Raw genomic sequence first — 17,989 nt, 5'->3', positions numbered from 1 at the left:
ACTACAGATATGTAATGGGAAGTACAGTAAGCCAATACACAAGGAAGAAGCTGGAGACTTAAAATTAAAAGCCAGGGCACCTGAGTGGCTCAGATGGTTGAGCTTCTGACTCATGATCTCAGCTCAGGTCTTGATGTCAGGGTCATGAGTTCAAGCCCCTGGTTGGGCTGCACGCTTGGGGTGGAGCTTACTGAAAAATAAAAAAATATTTAAAAAATAATTAAAATCCATGCACCGGGTTTTTTATGTAAGTGATGAAGCATTAAATCCTATACCTGTTAACTAACGGGAATTGCAATAAAAACTTGGAATAAAAACAAACATTTAAATACATACATACTGTGGGTGAAATAGTGTGACCAATAATAATGATAATGATAAAGTAAAAGCCATGCTCATTCAGCAGGAGCTTTTCCTTAATACCACCAATATTTTGAACTAAAAAAAGAGGTTCACAGGTTGACTTGGGAAAGCAATTTAGTATAAAGTGTAATTTCTCTAGTGATAATGTATATGATTTAAATTTTGTTGAACTATGGGCAATGATTACCTATTATTCCAGCAATTAAGAAATCTTATTTATGTACTCTGAATTCAATAATATTAATAAGTCATTCTTTGTACCACTAGTCAGCAACAACTTTCAGGCAACTGAGTAACGCAGTTACATAATGGAAACTTAGAAAACACGAGAGAGAAAAGGAAAGTACAGTATTTAAAATGATTATGATCAAGACTATAACTGCTAAGAAAAATTTTAAATGGCGATTTGATAACAATCTCACTGTTTGACTTACGGAGATTCTTACTTCAAAACAAAACTGCCTAACCAATATTTTGACCTGAAATTTTTCATTCGTTGTTATACTAACCAAATAATAAGAAGAACAGAATTGCGAATTTTTATTTTCCTTTTTGAGACATCGATTCAATTCCTCTAGTGGTGCATATACTTCCTTGAGTGATGTAACTTTGGTCTGTGACTTAGTAACATCTCTAATGGATTTTATTTACCTTTACAGTGTTAATCTTATCACTATCATTTCACTGGCTAGAATTCTATTCTTAAATATACTACCTGGTATTCAAAGGAACATAGGAACACTGATTTCTTAGGACAAACTGTCATATTCATATTAGAGCAAAATCCACCTTTTTCAGATCTTTTTAGAATTAGTTTAACACATAATTATTAAAAATCATATAAAATTTATCAATGGGTATGCATAATAAAATGATAGCTAAGAAATGATAGAGTTTAGGTTAGATCACTGGGTTATATTACATCAGCAAAAGGAGTAAATATTAAAAAGCTAAGTATATAACCAAGAAATTAGAAAATAAACCACTGAAGATACACAAACATAGAAAAGGACATGAATTAAGGTGCTACAGGAGTGTTGACAATACTGACTCCATCTTTGGCCCTCCAACTCGTTCTTGTCCTCTCTTGGGGCTACATGTTCCAGGCCCCTTGGAGATTAATATACACATACCTTAGCAAATGCCTGCCCAGGCTGTGATCGGGAAAGGCTTGCTCTGGCCCTCCATAAATTTGTTAAAGGTAACGCAGTTTCTTGCCTTCCTGACTCATAGATAGTGCCCCAAGATCTAATTAAAGGTCAGTTATCAATTAGGTGCATGTGAACCCTTTGATCTCATTACAGTGCCTTCTGCATGTCCCCTTGCTCTATAAAATCTGTGGACTAAGGTCTGGACATTGCAGAGAATAGCTGTGCTACTCTGTATTGCCATCCACCTGGTCCCCTCTGTCAGTCAGTTATCCTGAATGAAACTCTGCATGAACTGCAGGGCCTCACCTGCTTCGTGTTGTGGTCTCAAAGTGCCTTCTCAGTAGGAAGGGCAGTTTCTCCTCCCCCACCTTCTAACAGGGACTGTTAAGAATTAATAACTTTTAGAGTATGAAAATCTTTGGAGAGATTAAGGAAAAATGAAAGACAAAGATGAAAAACTATAGGGCAAAAAATGAAGATAAGACAACAGATCCAAGGGAGACTAATACAATGTTGAAAATAATATGGAAACTTAACATGAGTAAATTTTAAATGTTGAGTGGACTTTTTTTAAAAATGTGACAAACACACAAATCAATTTTAAACACTGAACATGTTAGAATATATAAAGGAACTGGATTATTAGTATAAAATCTACCCACACCAAAACCAGCAGCCCCAGTAGGGTTTAGACATGTCTCCAAATATGCAGATTAAAAAAAAAACAAATTCAATGAGAACACTTCATATTACTATATATGACATCATATACCACTAGCATAACTAGTGGTATAAGACTAGCATAACAGAATGAAAGAATCATATAAGGATAGTATGAAAAAAATAAACTTGAAGGGAAAAGTAATTTCTGAGCCTACATAGTACTACAAGATAAATAAAGGCTAAGGGTTATTTTCTCCCCAAGGCAGTCATGAGTAGAAAATTATAAAACATAAAATAGTGGTCTGATTCCCTATGTTTTTACCACCTTAATCGAGGAAATTTTGTTTATATACTTATTTATTTATGAATTTAGGTCCTTTTTTTAAAGACTTTTTAAAAAATTTTTATTGTTATGTTAATCACCATACATTATTACATCATTAGTTTTTGATGTAGTGTTCCATGATTCATTATTTGTGCATAACACCCAGTGCTACATGCAGAACATGCCCTCTTTACTACCCATTACCAGGCTAACCCATCCTCCCACCCCCCTCCCCTTTAGAACCCTCAGTTTGTTTTTCAGAGTCCATAGTCTCTCATGGTTCATCTCCCCCTCCAATTTCCCCCCCTTCATTCTTCCCCTCCTGCTATCTTCTTCTTCTTCTATTTTTTTTTCCTTAGCTATATTGCATAATTTGTTTCAGAGGTACGGATCTGTGATTCAGCAGTCTTGCACAATTCACAGTGCTCACCATAGCACATATCCTCCCCAATGTCTATCACCCAGCCACCCCATCCCTCCCACCCACCCCCCACTCCAGCAACCCTCAGTTTGTTTCCTGATATTAAGAATTCCTCATATCAGTGAGGTCATATGATACATGATTTTCTCTGATTGACTTATTTCGCTCAGCATAACACCCTCCAGTTCCATCCACATTGTTGCAAATATCAAGATCTCATTCCTTCTGATGGCGGCATAATATTCCATTGTATATATATATATACCACCTCTTCTTTATCCATTCATCTGTTGAAGGACATCTTGGCTCTTTCCACAGTTTGGCTATTGTGGAAATTGCTGCTATAAACATCAGGGTGCACATACCCCTTTGGATCCCTACATTTGTATCTTTGGGGTAAATACTCAGTAGGGCAATTGCTGGATCGTATGGTAGCTCTATTTTCAACTGTTTGAGGAACCTCCCTACTATTTTCCTGAGTGGCCGCACCAGCTTGCATTCCCACCAACAGTGTAGGAGGGTTCCCCTTTCTCTGCATCCCCGCCAACATCTGTCGTTTCCTGACTTGTTAATTTTAGCCATTCTGACTGGTGTGAGATGGTATCTCATTGAGGTTTTGATTTGGATTTCCCTGATGCCAAGCGATGTTGAGCACTTTTTCATGTGTCTGTTGGCCATTTGGATGTCTTCTTTGGAAAAAATGTCTGTTCATGTCTTCTGCCCAGTTCTTGATTGGATCATTTGTTCTTTGGTGTTGAGTTTGATAAGTTTTTCATAGATTTTGGATACTAGCTCTTTATCTGATATGTCATTTGCAAATATCCTCTCCCATTCTGTCCGTTGTCTTTTGGTTTTGTGGACTGTTTCTTTTGTTGTGCAAAAGCTTTTATCTTGATGAAGTCCCAATAGTTCATTTTTGCCCTTGCTTCCCTTGCCTTTGGCGATGTTTCTAGGAAGAAGTGGCTGTGGCTGAGGTCGAAGAGGTTGCTGCCTCTGTTCTCCTTCAGGATTTTGATGGACTCCTGTCTCACATTTAGGTCTTTCAACCATTTTGAGTCTATTTTTGTGTGTGGTGTAAGGAAATGGTCCAGTTTCATTCTTCTGCATGTGGCTGTCCAATTTTCCCAACACCATTTGTTGAAGAGACTGTCTTTTTTCCATTGGACATTCTTTCCTGCTTTGTCAAAGATGAGTTGACCATAGAGTTGAGGGTCCATTTCTGGGCTCTCGATTCTGTTCCATTGATCTATGTGTCTGTTTTTGTGCCAGTACCATACTGTCTTGACGATGACAGCTTTGTAATTGAGCTGGAAGTCCGGAATTGTGATGCCACCAGCTTTGTTTTTCTTTTTCAACATTCCTCTGGCTATTCAGGGTCTCTTCTGGTTCCATACAAATTTTAGGATTATTTGTTCCATTTCTTTGAAAAAAGTGTATGGTATTTTGATGGGGATTGAATTGAATGTGTAGATTGCTCTAGGTAGCATTGACATCTTCACAATATTTCTTCTTCTAATCCATGAGCATGGAACGTTTTTCCATTTCTTTGTGTCTTCCTCAATTTCTTTCATGAGTATTTTATAGTTTTCTGAGTACAGATCCTTTTTCTCTTTGGGTAGATTTATTCCTAGGTATCTTATGGTTTTGGGTGTGATTATAAATGAGATCAACGCCTTAATTTCTCTTTCTTCTGTCTGGTTGTTGGTGAATAGGAATGCCACTGACTTCTCTGCATTGATTTTTATATCCTGCCACTTTATTGAATTCCTGTATGAGTTCTAGCAGTTTTGGGGTGGAGTCTTTTGGGTTTTCTACATAAAGTATCATATCATCTGCAAAGAGTGAGAGTTTCACTCTTCTTTGCTGATTTGGATGTCTTTTATTTCTTTTTGTTGTCTGATTGCTGAGGCTAGGACTTCTAATACTATGTTGAATAGCAGTGGTGATAGTGGACATCCCTGCTGCATTCCTGACCTTAGGGGGAAGCTCTCAGTTTTTCCCCATTGAGAATGCTATTCGCTGTGAGTTTTTCATAGATGGATTTAATGAAATTGAGGTATGTACCCTCTATCCCTATACTCTGAAGAGTTTTGATCAAGAAAGGATGTTGTACTTTGTCAAATGCTTTTTCTTCATCTATTGAGAGGATCATATGGTTCTTGTTCTTTCTTTTGTTAATGTATTGTATCACGTTGATTGATTTGCAGATGTTGAACCAACCTTGCAGCCCAGGGATAAATCCCACTTGGTCGCAGTGAATAATCCTTTTAATGTACTGTTGGATCCTATTGGTAGTATCTTGGTGAGAATTTTTGCACCCATGTTCATCAGGGATATTGGTCTGTAATTCTCCTTTTTGATGGGGTCTTTGTCTGGTTTGGGGACCAAGGTAATGGTGGCCTCATAAAACGAGTTTGGAAGTTTTCCTTCTATTTCTATTTTTTGGAACAGTTTCAGAAGTATAGATATTCATTCTTCTTTAAATGTTTGGTCAAATTCCCTGGGAAGTCATCTGGCCCTGGGCTTTTGTTTGTTGGGAGATTTTTGATGACTGCTTCAATTTCCTCAGGGGTTATAGGTCTGTTCAGATTTTCTATTTCTTCCTGGTTCAATTTTGGTAGTTGATACATCTCTAGGAATGCATCCATTTCTTCCAGATTGTCTAATTTCCTGGCATATAGTTGCTCATAATATGTTCTTATAATTGTTTCTATTTCCTTGGTGTTGGTTGTGATCTTTCCTCTTTCATTCATGATTTTGTTGATTTGAGTCATTTCTCTTTTCTTTTTGATAAGTCTGTCCAAGGGTTTATCAGTCTTGTTAATTCTTTCAAAGAACCAGCTCCTAGTTTCATGGATCTGTTCTACTGTTCTTTTGGTTTCTATTTCATTGATTTCTGTTCTGATCTTTATTATTTCTCTTCTCTTGCTCCATTTAGGCTTTATTTACTGTGTTTTCTTCTTTTAAAAGAAGATTTTATTTATTTGACAGAGAGAGTACAAGCAGAGGGAGAGAGAGGGAGAAGCAGGCTCCCAGCTGAGCAAGGAACCCAATGTGGGACTCAATCCCAGGACCCTGGGATCATGACCCGGGCCAAAGGCAGCCACTTAACCGACTGAGCCACCCAGGCATCCCTTTGCTGTTTTTTCTCTAGCTCCTTTAGGTGTAGGGTTAGGTTGTGTTTGAGACCTTTCTCGTTTCTTGAGAAAGGCTTGTATTTCTATATACTTTCCTCTTAGGACTGCCTTTGCTGCATCCCAAAGATTTTGAATAGTTGTGTTTTCATTTTCATTGGTTTCCATGAATTTTCTTTAATTTTTTTATTGTTATGTTAATCACCATACATTACATCATTAGTTTTGGATGTAGTGTTCCATGACTCATTATTTGTGCATAACACCCAGTGCTCCACACAGAACGTGCCCTCTTTAATACCCATCACCAGGCTAACCCATCCCTCACCCCCTCCCCTCTAGAACCCTCAGTTTGTTTAATTCTTCTTTAATTTCCTGGTTGATCCATTCATTCTTTAGTAGGATGCTCTTTAGTTTCCATGTATTTGAGTTCTTTCGGACTTTCCTCTTGTGATTGAGTTCTAGTTTCAAAGCACTGTGGTCTGAAAATATGCAGAGAATGATCCCAAACTTTTGGTACCGGTTGAGACCTGATTTGTGACCTAGGATGTGATCTATTCTGGAGAATGTTCCATGGGCACTAGAGAAGAATGTGTATTCTGCTGCTTTGGGATGGAATGTTCTAAATATGTCTATGAAGTCCATTTGGTCCAGTGTATCATTTAAAGCCTTTATTTCCTTGTTGATCTTTTGCTTAGATGATCTGTCTATTTCAGTGATGGGGTGTTAAATCCCCTTCTATTGTTATATTATTGTTTATGTGTTTCTTTGATTTTGTTATTAATTGGCTTATGTAATTTGCTGCTCCCATATTAGGGGCATAGATATTTACAAATGTTAGATCTTCTTGCTGGATAGACCCTTTAAGTAGGATGTAGTGTCCTTCCTCATCTCTTACTACAGTCTTTGGTTTAAAATCTAATTTGTCTGATATAAGGATTGCCACCCCAGCTTTCTTTTGGTGTCCATTAGCATGGTAAATGGTTTTCCAGCCCCTCACTTTCAATCTGGGGCTGTCTTTGGGTCTAACATGAGTTTCTTGCAGAAAGCATATCGATGGGTCTTGTTTTTTTTATCCAATTTGATAGCCTATGTCTTTTGATTGGGGCATTGAGCCCATTTCCATTCAGGGTAACTATTGAAAGATATGAATTTAGTGCCATTGTATTGCTTGTAAGGTGACTGTTACTGTATATTGTCTGTGTTCCTTTCTGGTCTATGTTGCTTATCTCTTTGCTTAGAGGACCCCTTTCAATATTTCTTATAGGGCTGGTTTCGTGTTTGCAAATTCCTTTAGTTTTTGTTTGTCCTGGAAGCTTTTTATCTCTCCTTCTATTTTCAGTGACAGCCTAACTGGATATAGTATTCTTAGCTGCATATTTTTCTCATTTAGTGCTCTGAATATATCATTCCAGTCCTTTCTGGCCTGCCAGGTCTCTGTGGATAGGTCTGTTGCCAATCTAATGTTTATACCATTGTAGGTTTCATATCTCTTCTCCCAAGCTGCTTTCAGGATTTTCTCTTTGTTTCTGAGACTCGTAAGTTTTACTATTAGATGTTGGGGTGTTGACCTACTTTTATTGATTTTGAGAGGGGTTCTCTGTGCCTCCTGGATTTTGGTGCCTGTTTCCTTCCCCACATTAGGGAAGTTCTCTGGTATAATTTACTCCAATATACCTTCTGCCCCTCTCTTTCTTCTTCTTCTGGGATCCCAATTACTCTAATGTTGTTTTGCCTTATGGCATCACTTATCTCTCAAATTCTGCCCTCGTGATCCAGTAGTTGTTTATCTCTCTTTTTCTCAGCTTCTTTATTTTCCATCATTTGGTCTTCTATATCACTGATTCTCTCTTCTGCTTCATTTGTCCTAGCAGTTAGTGCCCCCATTTTTGATTGCACCACATTAATAGCCTTTTTGATTTTGACTTGGCTAGATTTTAGTTCTTTTATTTCTCCAGAAAGGGTTTCTCTAATAACTTCCATGCTTTTATCAAGGCCAGCTAGTGTCTTTAAAATCATGATTCTGAACCCTAGGTCTGACATCTTACTTACATATGAGTAGGTCCCTGGCAGTCAGTACTACCTCTTGTTCTTTTTGTTGAGGTGATTTTTTCCATCTTGTCATTTTGTCCAGAGGAGAATAGATGAATGAGAGAACAAAATGCTAACAGGGTAACAACGTCCCCAGAAAATATACTCTAAACAAATCAGAAAATACCTGAAACTGGGGGAAAAGAAAGGGAAAGAAAGAAAAAAGAAAAAAAAGAAAAAGAAAAAGATAAAAACAAAAAAACCAATATAATAAATATGATCAGGCTGGTGCATAGATCAGTGCCACACACTAGATTTGGGGTGTATTTTGGTCTGTTAGAAGAAAGTGCCTCCCAAAATTTTAAAGAAAGAAAAACTTATATATGTACAAAAATAAGGGTTGATATGATGAAGGGATGGAATATGCCTGTAAAGATGAAAATTATACAAAATTTTATGAAAGGAATTGATAAGAAGTTGGTTGAAAAAAGAGGATTAAAAAAAAAAAGGAGAGAATGTGCTCAGGCAGGAGACTAGAACAAAGCTATACACTAGAGATTTAGGGTATATTTTGATCTGTTAGAAGAAACTGTATCTCAAAATTTTGAAGAGAGAACAACTTATATATATATGCCAAATATAAGGGTAACACCTATAAAGGGATAGAATATGACTCTAAAAATGAAAAATAAATTTTTTTAAAAAAAAGGATTGATAAGATGTTGGTTGAAAAATGGAAAAAGAAAAATTAAAAAAAAAGACAGTTAAAAAAAATTAACTTTGAAAGACTGAAGAATCATGGTAAAAAAGCCATGAATTCTATGTGCAGTATTCCCCTAGCGCTGGAGTTCTCCCATTCTCATTGATCGGTAAACCTGGTCTTGGCTTGCTGGCTGTTCTTGCTGATCTTCTGGGGGAGAGGCCTGTTGCTGTGGTTCCCAAATGTCTGCTGGAGGCAGGACTGCCCTGCGCTTGCCCCACTGGGCTAAGTAATCTGCTCGGTTTGTTCCCGGGAGCTTTTGTTCCCTGCAAGCGTTCCCTGCAGCTTTGGAGGACAAGAGTGAAAATGGTGGCTTCCGAGAACTCGGGGCCCGCTCTTCAGTGAGCCCCAGAGAAAAGCAGTCACTCACTCCCGTCTCCCCATTCTGCGGCTGCACTCCGTGCTCACCCTGCCTGTGACTGAGCGTTTCTATCTCTGACACAAGACCCCATGCAGAGTCTTCAGACCCAGCAGATCCCTGTGGTGCGCACCCGCTCCACTCCTCCAGGGGGAGGAAGAGGAGTTTCTCCAGATCTGCCGCTTGTTGGGTCCCTGCTGGAGGAGCAGGGGCCCGACTGTGCCGCGGATCACAGTTTATGGCAACCCCGAGCTGCGAGCCCATGCCTCAGCTCCATCTGTGCAGCCGGCTTCCCCGCTCCGATACCTGGGAGCTCTGCCACACTCAGGCACCCCTGGTCTTTCTGTGACCCTGAGGGTCCTGAGACCACACTGTCCCACGAGGGTTCCACTCCCCACTTAGCCACTGGAGCGATGTCCCTCAGTGGAGCCGACTTCTAAAATTTCCGATTTTGTGCTCCTCTGCTCTATCACTTGCCAGTAGCTGCAGATGGAGGTCCCCTCCCCCGCCGTCTATCTTCCCGAATCTCGCCTCGGATTCACTTCCCTGCATGTCCTACCTTCCAGGAAGTGGTCTTGTTTCTGTTCAGTTGTTGCTATTCTTTTCTTCAATCTCCTGTTGAGTTCGTAGGTGTTCAGTATGGTTTGATCCCTATCCAGCTGAATTCCTGGGATGAGACAAAATCCAGGTCTCCTACTCCTCTGCCATCTTTTTCCGCCCCTATTTGTTTATTTGAGAGAGAGCAGAGAGAGAGAGCTTGAGCGGGGATGAGGGGTAGAGGAAGAGGGAGAAGCCGACTCCCTGCTGAGCAGGGAGCCCAATGCAGAGCTTGATCCCAGGACCCTGATCTCATAACCTGAGCTGAAGTCAGAGCTTAAGCGACTGAGCCACCCAGGTGCCCCTAAGTCCTTTTTGTTTTAAGATAATTTCAGGTGTACAAAACCATTCCATAAGCACTTCAGAGAGTTTTGGTAAATCAAATCCTGCACCTGGTTTCTCCTATTGTTAAATCTTACATTACTATCATACCTTTGCACAAATAATGAGAAAATGTTTACATATTATTATTAACTAATGTCCATACTTCTTCCAAATTTCTTTCATTTGTATCCAATGTTCTTTTTTGTTGTTGTTATTGTCCTGGGTACCATATTGTTTTTAGTTGCCATACTTCCTTAGGCTCCTCCTGGCTGTGAGTCTTTCTCAGGGTTTCCTTATTATAATGGCCTTGATATTTTTCAAGAGTACTGCTCAGGTGTTTTGCAAAAGGCCCCTTAATTTAGAGATCTCTTTTTGATGGTGAAGCAGGGGTTATGGGTTTTGGAGAGGAAGGCAACACAGATAAAGTAATATTATCTTCCATCATCTCAAAGGTTCGTGCTACCAACATGATTTATCCATGTGATGTTAGCAATCATCTTGTGGCACAGGTAGTCTTTTTCAGGTTGCTCAGTGTAATGTCATTCCCCTCCTCCATTTCCATACAGAATTATTTGGAAAGAAGTCACTCTCTGTAGCCCACAGTTAAGGGGTGGGACTTGAGGACAGAGTGTTGACACAGAGTATTTGGAATTCTGCTTCAGAAAGTGTTCTCTTCTCCCTTATTTACTTTTCTCTTCAGTCATTTATATGCATCAGTATGGGCTGACGTTTATTTTACAATATGTTATAAATGTACAATATGTTCAAGTTTGACTTTTGAGAGGACTTTCATTTAGTTCCTGTGTCCATTTGACATTCCTTTTGTCTTTTAGGAACTTCTTCATGTTCTGGCATTACAAGAAGTTCCAGGCTTATATTACATATTTAAAGCAAAAAGTCAAACATTATTGATTAACAGATAACATGGTGTTTTCACAGGAAATCCCATGGGCTCCTTAAAACACACACACAAAGTAAAACATATATTTAGGCAGTGGTAAGGCACTATGTAAATTTACAAAATGAATTATATTTTTTTTTTACCAGCATCAGTTAGTTAGAAAATAAATTACATGCACAATTATATGCACAACATAAAAACTCCATAGGTATTTAATCAACTATATGCAATACCTTTCTCTTGGGAACAATAAGGCATTACTGAAATATCTAGATATTTCTAGATTTTATCTAGATATTAGAAATATCTAGATAATTCTAGATCTAGACCTAGATAAATGAAAATCTATACCATGTTCATGGATAAAAAGACTCAATATTTTAAGATAACCATTCTTCCCAAATTGAGGTATAGATTCAATGCAAGCCTCATCACAATTCAATCAGGCTGTGTGTGTGTGTGGTAGGGTGAATGGTAGGCTGATTTTAAAATTTATATGGAATTTCAAAGTATCTGCAATATCCACAGCAATCTTTGCAAAATAAAACGTTGCTATAGTAATGTTGCTATAGTAACACTACCTGTTTTCAGACTTGCTGCAGTGCTTCAGTAATCAAGACAAGATAGTATTGGTATAATGTTCAACAGCTAGATCAATGAACAACGTAATGACTCTGGAAATAGGACAATGTTTATATGGTCATTCATTTTTCAATAACAAAAAATGGAGGAAATGAAAGTCTTTTAAAGGGATGGTATTGAAATACATGTATATCTCTATAGAGTAAAATGGACCTTAACTTCTACTGTATAACATACTAAAGACATTTGAGATAGGCTGTGGACCTGAGTGAAAAACAAAACTCATAAAAGTTTTGGAGAAAACATAGGAAGATATCTTCATGATTGAAGCACATGAAGATTTCATAGACTTCAGAAATGAAAACATATGAAAAATTGATAAATAAGGCTCATCAAAAAAATTTCTCACTACACAAAGTCATTGACAAGAAAATGAAACAGAATGGATACAATTTACGAATATTAACAAAAATGTGGAGTCACCAGAACTTTCAATCATTATTAGTGGGAAAGTGAAAATAGTATAAGTACTATAGGAAAAGTTTTGCCTATTTCTTTTAAAAACCATGATCCAGTGATTATTCTCATGGGATGATTCATAGCAACTGAGTTAAAGAAGTTTGAAAAAAATGTATCATTATGCAGACTCTTAACTTTTGAGAACAACCTGATGGTTACCAGAGGGGAGGCTAGTGGGGAGATGGGTTGAATAGTGATGGGGATTAAGATTAAAGAGTGATGAGTACCTAGTGATGTATGAAATAGTTGAATCATGATATTGTACACCTGAAACTAATGTAACACTGTGTGTTAACTATACTGGAGTTAAAATAAAATGAGTAAAATGTATAATTATGATGTGAGAATAAAACATAGAAAATAAATTAGTAATGTGAAATCCTTTTCAAAATTTCAGAGATTCACTTTAAGAGAAAACCTAAATGTTTGAAAGCTCTTGACTATTTAAAACCATCTTAGAGCTAAACCTACACTTTGTTATTTAATAATGAGGTACTTGCAATTTCATGAAGATAAAGATAACACAATTAAGTTTCCTGTCAAATTCATGCCTACAGTATTCAGATAAGCAATATTTATAACAGCACACATACAAAGGCTAAAAAATATTTACTAACACTTGATTTTTTTCCCTTTTATCTTTCCCTACCTATAATTAGGCAATCTCTAAAAAGTTATAAAATTCTTAAATCTACTTCTTAATCTTTTATATTCTGCTTTTATTTCTCTGCATACAGCAGTGTGGGGATTTTTCCACTAACCTTTCTGGATGAGTAATTCTATAATCTGTTATGTCCAAACTACTGTTCAAGCCATCCATTGAATTACCTATTATGTATTTTACTTTTTAGTTCTACAATAGCCACTTAAAATTTTTGAATGGATTCCAACATACTGAGCCTAGTCTACATTTGTCCTTATATTTTGTATATTTTTCTTCCATTTTAAATGTATAATCATAGTTGATTTTTTTTACGTACTCTTGCTCCACTACCTGGGTCATAGTTATAGTTTCTCCCTCTTTTCTTTCCTTCATTTTTTACTTCTCTTAATAATAAGTTATGTGGGGCGCCTGGGTGGCTCAGTCATTAAGCATCTACCTTCGGCTTAGGTAATGATCCCAGGGCCCTGGGATCGAGCCCCACATCTGGTTCCTTGCTCGGTGGGGAGCCTGCTTTTCCATTCCCCTGCTTGTGCTCTCTCTCTCTCTCTTTCTCAAACAAATAAATAAAATCTTAAAAAAAAAAAAGAATATTAAGAAAAAAGTCATGAACTGTGATTCGTAGCATGTATGGTAATTTTTATTGTGTGCAGGAATTGTGTATAAGACAACCATAGCAGCTCTAGGTGACTCCGGAGTTTTCTCTCTTTCCTCTGTTAGGAAGATAGCCTGAGGAGCTAATCGTAGGTGGTGCCAGGTCAAAGGTAAGTGGCTTTTAGTAAATCTTGGGCTTATTCTCTTTTCCTTATGTTGTTCAGGCATGGGCTTGTTGGGCTTTCAACTGTGAGTTTATGTGACTCTCTTTTCACAGCTCTGCAAGCTTATGGATGGTTGGGCTCTATCACCGAAAAGTTCACAACCCAGCCTCTACCTCTTGCCACATGCAACATCAAAATCAGATAAGTGTATTATGGGGAGAGAGATCATGTGCTTGAGATAAGCCTCCTTTTACTGTGTCTTGTGTTCAAAATATAACATGATTTTTGGGATAGATGACTTTGAGAAATTTCAAAAAGGAGCTCACCAGCATCCCACAGAGCTCTCAGATTAAAGCTTTGACTTGGGGAAATCTGATAGTGAATTAAAGCCCCTGATGTCAATGTTTAGAGTCTATCTAACCCTGTGTAGTAACTAAGACACTGGGGTTTTCTCTTTCCCTCAGCAGAGGTTCTGCATCTGGGCCAAGTCTAAGGCTCAATTCACACTTGCCATCAGCATATGCTCAGAGGAAAAATGACTGGCAAGATTCAGCCCTTTTCAGAATTATTTTACCTTGCCTGAAATTTTAGTTCATCTATTCCATATTACTTCTTCAGCTCTCTGATGTCCTTAAAACATGGGTTAAAATAAAATTGGGATTTTCTAGCTTTTTTCCTAGGTTTTTTTTTCTTTGCAGAGGACACATGGTCTGCTAAGACTTAGATATCTTAAATGGAATTGTAAATATCTTCTTTGTCTTATTTTACAAGTGAAGTTACCAAAGGTTGAGTGGTAAGTAACATTTTCCTCTTTTCAGATTTTGAAGTAATTCTACCAGAGTATAAAATATGTCCCCAAGATGGTAAAGGCAGTGGTGTGGAAAATTCAAGAGCTTTTGATGTCAGACTCCTTCCTGTGTTCTCTGTTATTCCAAGATCAGTACTCTATCAGTCAGAATTCAATCACAACAAGTGAAGCCCTCCTCTGAGAAGCCATGATATCCTAACAGGAAGTACAGCCATTGCACCAAAAACTAGAGATCAAAGGCAAGAGGTGTGCTTATTGGAACCCACACCTTTGTAGTAAGTCCCATGGATCTAGGACTCTGACCTCTGGGGAGAGGGTTGGCCAAAGTGGTGCTCAACCTCAGGGATTTGGTGGAGGACTCCAAGACCTGGGGTCTAGAACTCCAAGGGTAAGACACTTGATAGCTGTGCCAATATCTCTGAAGCTGACAGTACTATTGGGTCTGTGAATTACCAAAGAAAATAATGTGTATGCATATATATTACAGATATATGTATATATATATCATATATCAGATCATTCTGTCCTTATCTATATCTACATTTATATCTGTATGTGGTAACGTAAAGATTGTAAGGCACTGCCTTTGCCAGGGTGAGTCAGTGAGGCAGCTCTGATGAACAACATTCCCAAAACATTTCCCATGTCCACGTTCCCTTTAGTTTCCACTATTCATGGTAGTTAAAAATGGAGGACTCACAAAGAAGAAATATGATTTGTAGTTTCTTATTCCCTGTGTATGAAAGCAGATTACAAAGGGGAAGGATGTTTGGAATTGTCAGAGAGCAAGTTAAACACACACACACACAGACACACACACACACACACACACACACACACACCCTCTGAGGGCACTGCCATTGCTCAGGAAACAGAATCATTCCATAAAAATTAATTGCTAAAATTGCCTAAAATAATGGAAAAGAGAAATGCGCTGAGAATTAGTATATTTTACTTGTTGTTCAATGGCTAGTGTTTATGATCCCAAATGATAAAAAAAAAAAAAAAACACGGATTTTTTTGTCAGTGATCTGTGGTACAAGCTATGACATTTTTCCTGCCAGGGGACTAAAACTTAAAAAATGGGCAAATTCATTTGGGATTGGGTTTCTTTTTGGAAATCGTAACTTTTTAGTTTTCATTCTCAGGTGCAGGTGGATCACTCACTTCTTGATTCTGTTCAGGTGGTGCATTCTGCTGTTCATTGGATGAAGGTGGAACATTCTGCACTTTTTTCTTATCCTTTTTTTTCCTTCTCATAAAAAACAAAATTAACAAACAACATAATAAAACCGAAGAAGGAATCAACCAAAATAATAGCTGGTAGGTCTTCTTTTGCTGTTTCTTCTGTGGTATTTCAGTCTCGTTTCTTATTGGGGGTGGGCCACTATCAACACTACCTCCTTTGCCTTTTACCTGGCAGTCAGGGGGATCCCACTCATTGCTGCAATGGCAGTGATGTCTATTGTTGCAGACCCCATTCCTATTGCAGGTCTCGGGTGAACAATTGGTTTTCAAATATGCCAAAGGGATACACTTCCTTCGGACACAGATATGTTCTTTACCACACTCTGTACCATCTTTCACTTCACCAAGATCAGGCAAGGGCATCCCATAATGGAAGTCTATACCCCAACAGATGCTATCATTGAGGTGAAGCCAGTGCAGAGTAGAATGGTATCTCAGAGTGGGGATTTTTATCACATCCTTACACTGCACCCTCCCACACAGGGTATCTGAGGTATTACATTTTATAAATTGATTGTTCTTGAGACCACAGTTACCAAAACGGTCCCCTTGGATATTCACTGTACTGTAGCAAATCTGACTTGCACTCTTGGCATTTGGGCCAAAAAGTTGGCTACACAGTTCATCACGGCTATTGCATCTCTTTTCATAGCAGTAGCCACCACCTGTGCATTCGACTCCATCTTGCACATGCACATCTTCTGGGCATTGATGGGATGTCCCATCACACCACTCGGGAAGATCACATTCATTTGCCTGTTCTCTACATACATCACCTGATGGCATGAACTTGCAGTCTTTGCAACAAAGCCCAAAAGCACAAGTAGCCCCAGGACTCAGAGTACAGTCTAACTGACAGCATGGATCTTTTGTACACAAATTTAAGGATCCACAGTCACACTCTTCTCCTTCTTCAACCACACCGTTCCCACAGCGTGTAGACTTGAAGGTTCTCCCTGGAGTGGGTGGGTGGAAGATACATCTTGATCCTGCAGAGGTGTGCCAATATTGAGCATAACTGCAGTTGCTGAATTTAGTTGCCCAAGACTGTGCTGCATACATTATGCACACATTGTCTGCACATTTACATGTTTCCTCATCATGCCACATACCCAGAGAATGACCGAGTTCATGTGACACAACAAATGCAAAAAGAACCAAATCATCACTTGTGAAAGCATCCACTGCACAATTAGTATTGTAGTTACATACTGATCCAACATAAGATATGCCAAACGTACCATATCCTCTTTTTACAAAAACATGCGCAGCATCATGGGGCACACGGGCACTAAAGCCTTTTTCCTTCCAGGCGCAAAATAAATCCACGAGTATATCCATGTTCTTTATTTCAACAGGGTTTCCTTCATTCCAGACCTCCATTCCAACTAAACTCACGTCAATATTTAGTGGTTGATAGAAGGTATTTACGTTGTTCATAGTAGTAATCACTTCCAGTTCCACAGTTGTGACATTATATTCACGATAAGCATATCGATTGTAGTCTACCACCACTGCCATTTCAACAAATTTCTTGTGCGTCCACAGACCTTTATACCCACTTTGCAAAGTGGAACTATTGCTCTCTTGAAACTTCATTTGTTGGGCTATTTTTTCATCTGTCAATCCACACTTCATGGGTGAGAATTGTTTCTCCTCGCCATACATCTTAAATATCAGATGTTCAAATGTGGTAGAAAGCCTTTTGGGCAAAATTTCATAAACAATGTGATTTATCTGTAATATTCCTTGAAAGCCCCCAAAACAGGTACTCAGAGAAACCAGGGAATCCGGATCCCCCTCCACATAACCATGATAATAGCAATCCTTCTGGATAAATGGCTGGTCTTCAAGAAGAGCACCCTGGTCTGTGTATGTGAACACTGGGAAGTTTTTGGACAGCAAAAGCTTCTTGACCTTCATATGGAAAACATGTCTCTGGCCTCCAAAATGCAGGCAGTAAGAGATCCAGCCTGGAGGTTTCTTGACAATGTTAGTGCCTGTTATCCTCAAAGGAATCACCACTTCTGGGGGACCATGGTGATAGGAATGCCCAACATGGGACCATCCAAAAAGGAGCAGAAACACCCTCAGCCAGAGAATGGGGACAGTGATCCTCACATGTACCAGGATCTCACCCACAGCCATTATGGAGCCACCACATTCAACCATTGGTGAGAGCAAAACAGAGCAGGTCAGGAAGCATTACTGTTCTGCCTCCTCCCTCTGAGCTGGATGTATGCTGATAAAAAAAAGTGCTGATATTTAAAGATCTGTCTTCTAGTAGTCACACCATTAGAGCAGCAACACTAAAAGAAAAAATAGAAAGAAGGGCAGAGACAGGGGTGGGAGATATAAGCAAGTCAAGGTGGAGGATGAAGAAAG

The 17,989-nt window shown here is 38.6% G+C and overlaps 1 protein-coding gene across 1 annotated transcript; it reads right to left on the bottom strand.

The window, feature by feature from the left end:
* Positions 1-15,487: 15,487 nt before the first annotated feature.
* On the bottom strand, positions 15,488-17,776 carry LOC114217415 (disintegrin and metalloproteinase domain-containing protein 20-like). Its single transcript, XM_028114249.1, has one exon. It carries the CDS (start codon positions 17,774-17,776, stop codon positions 15,488-15,490), a length of 2,289 nt encoding a protein of 762 aa, XP_027970050.1.
* Positions 17,777-17,989: the final 213 nt, after the last annotated feature.

This window comes from Eumetopias jubatus, unplaced genomic scaffold (genome assembly GCF_037043125.1).
Source record: "Eumetopias jubatus isolate StellerSeaLion01/CBP00866 unplaced genomic scaffold, mEumJub1_p1.0 scaffold_2, whole genome shotgun sequence".
Lineage (NCBI taxonomy): Eukaryota > Metazoa > Chordata > Mammalia > Carnivora > Otariidae > Eumetopias > Eumetopias jubatus.
The sequence above is the reverse complement of the archived record's forward strand: the minus strand, read 5'-3'. Positions and strand labels throughout refer to the sequence as shown.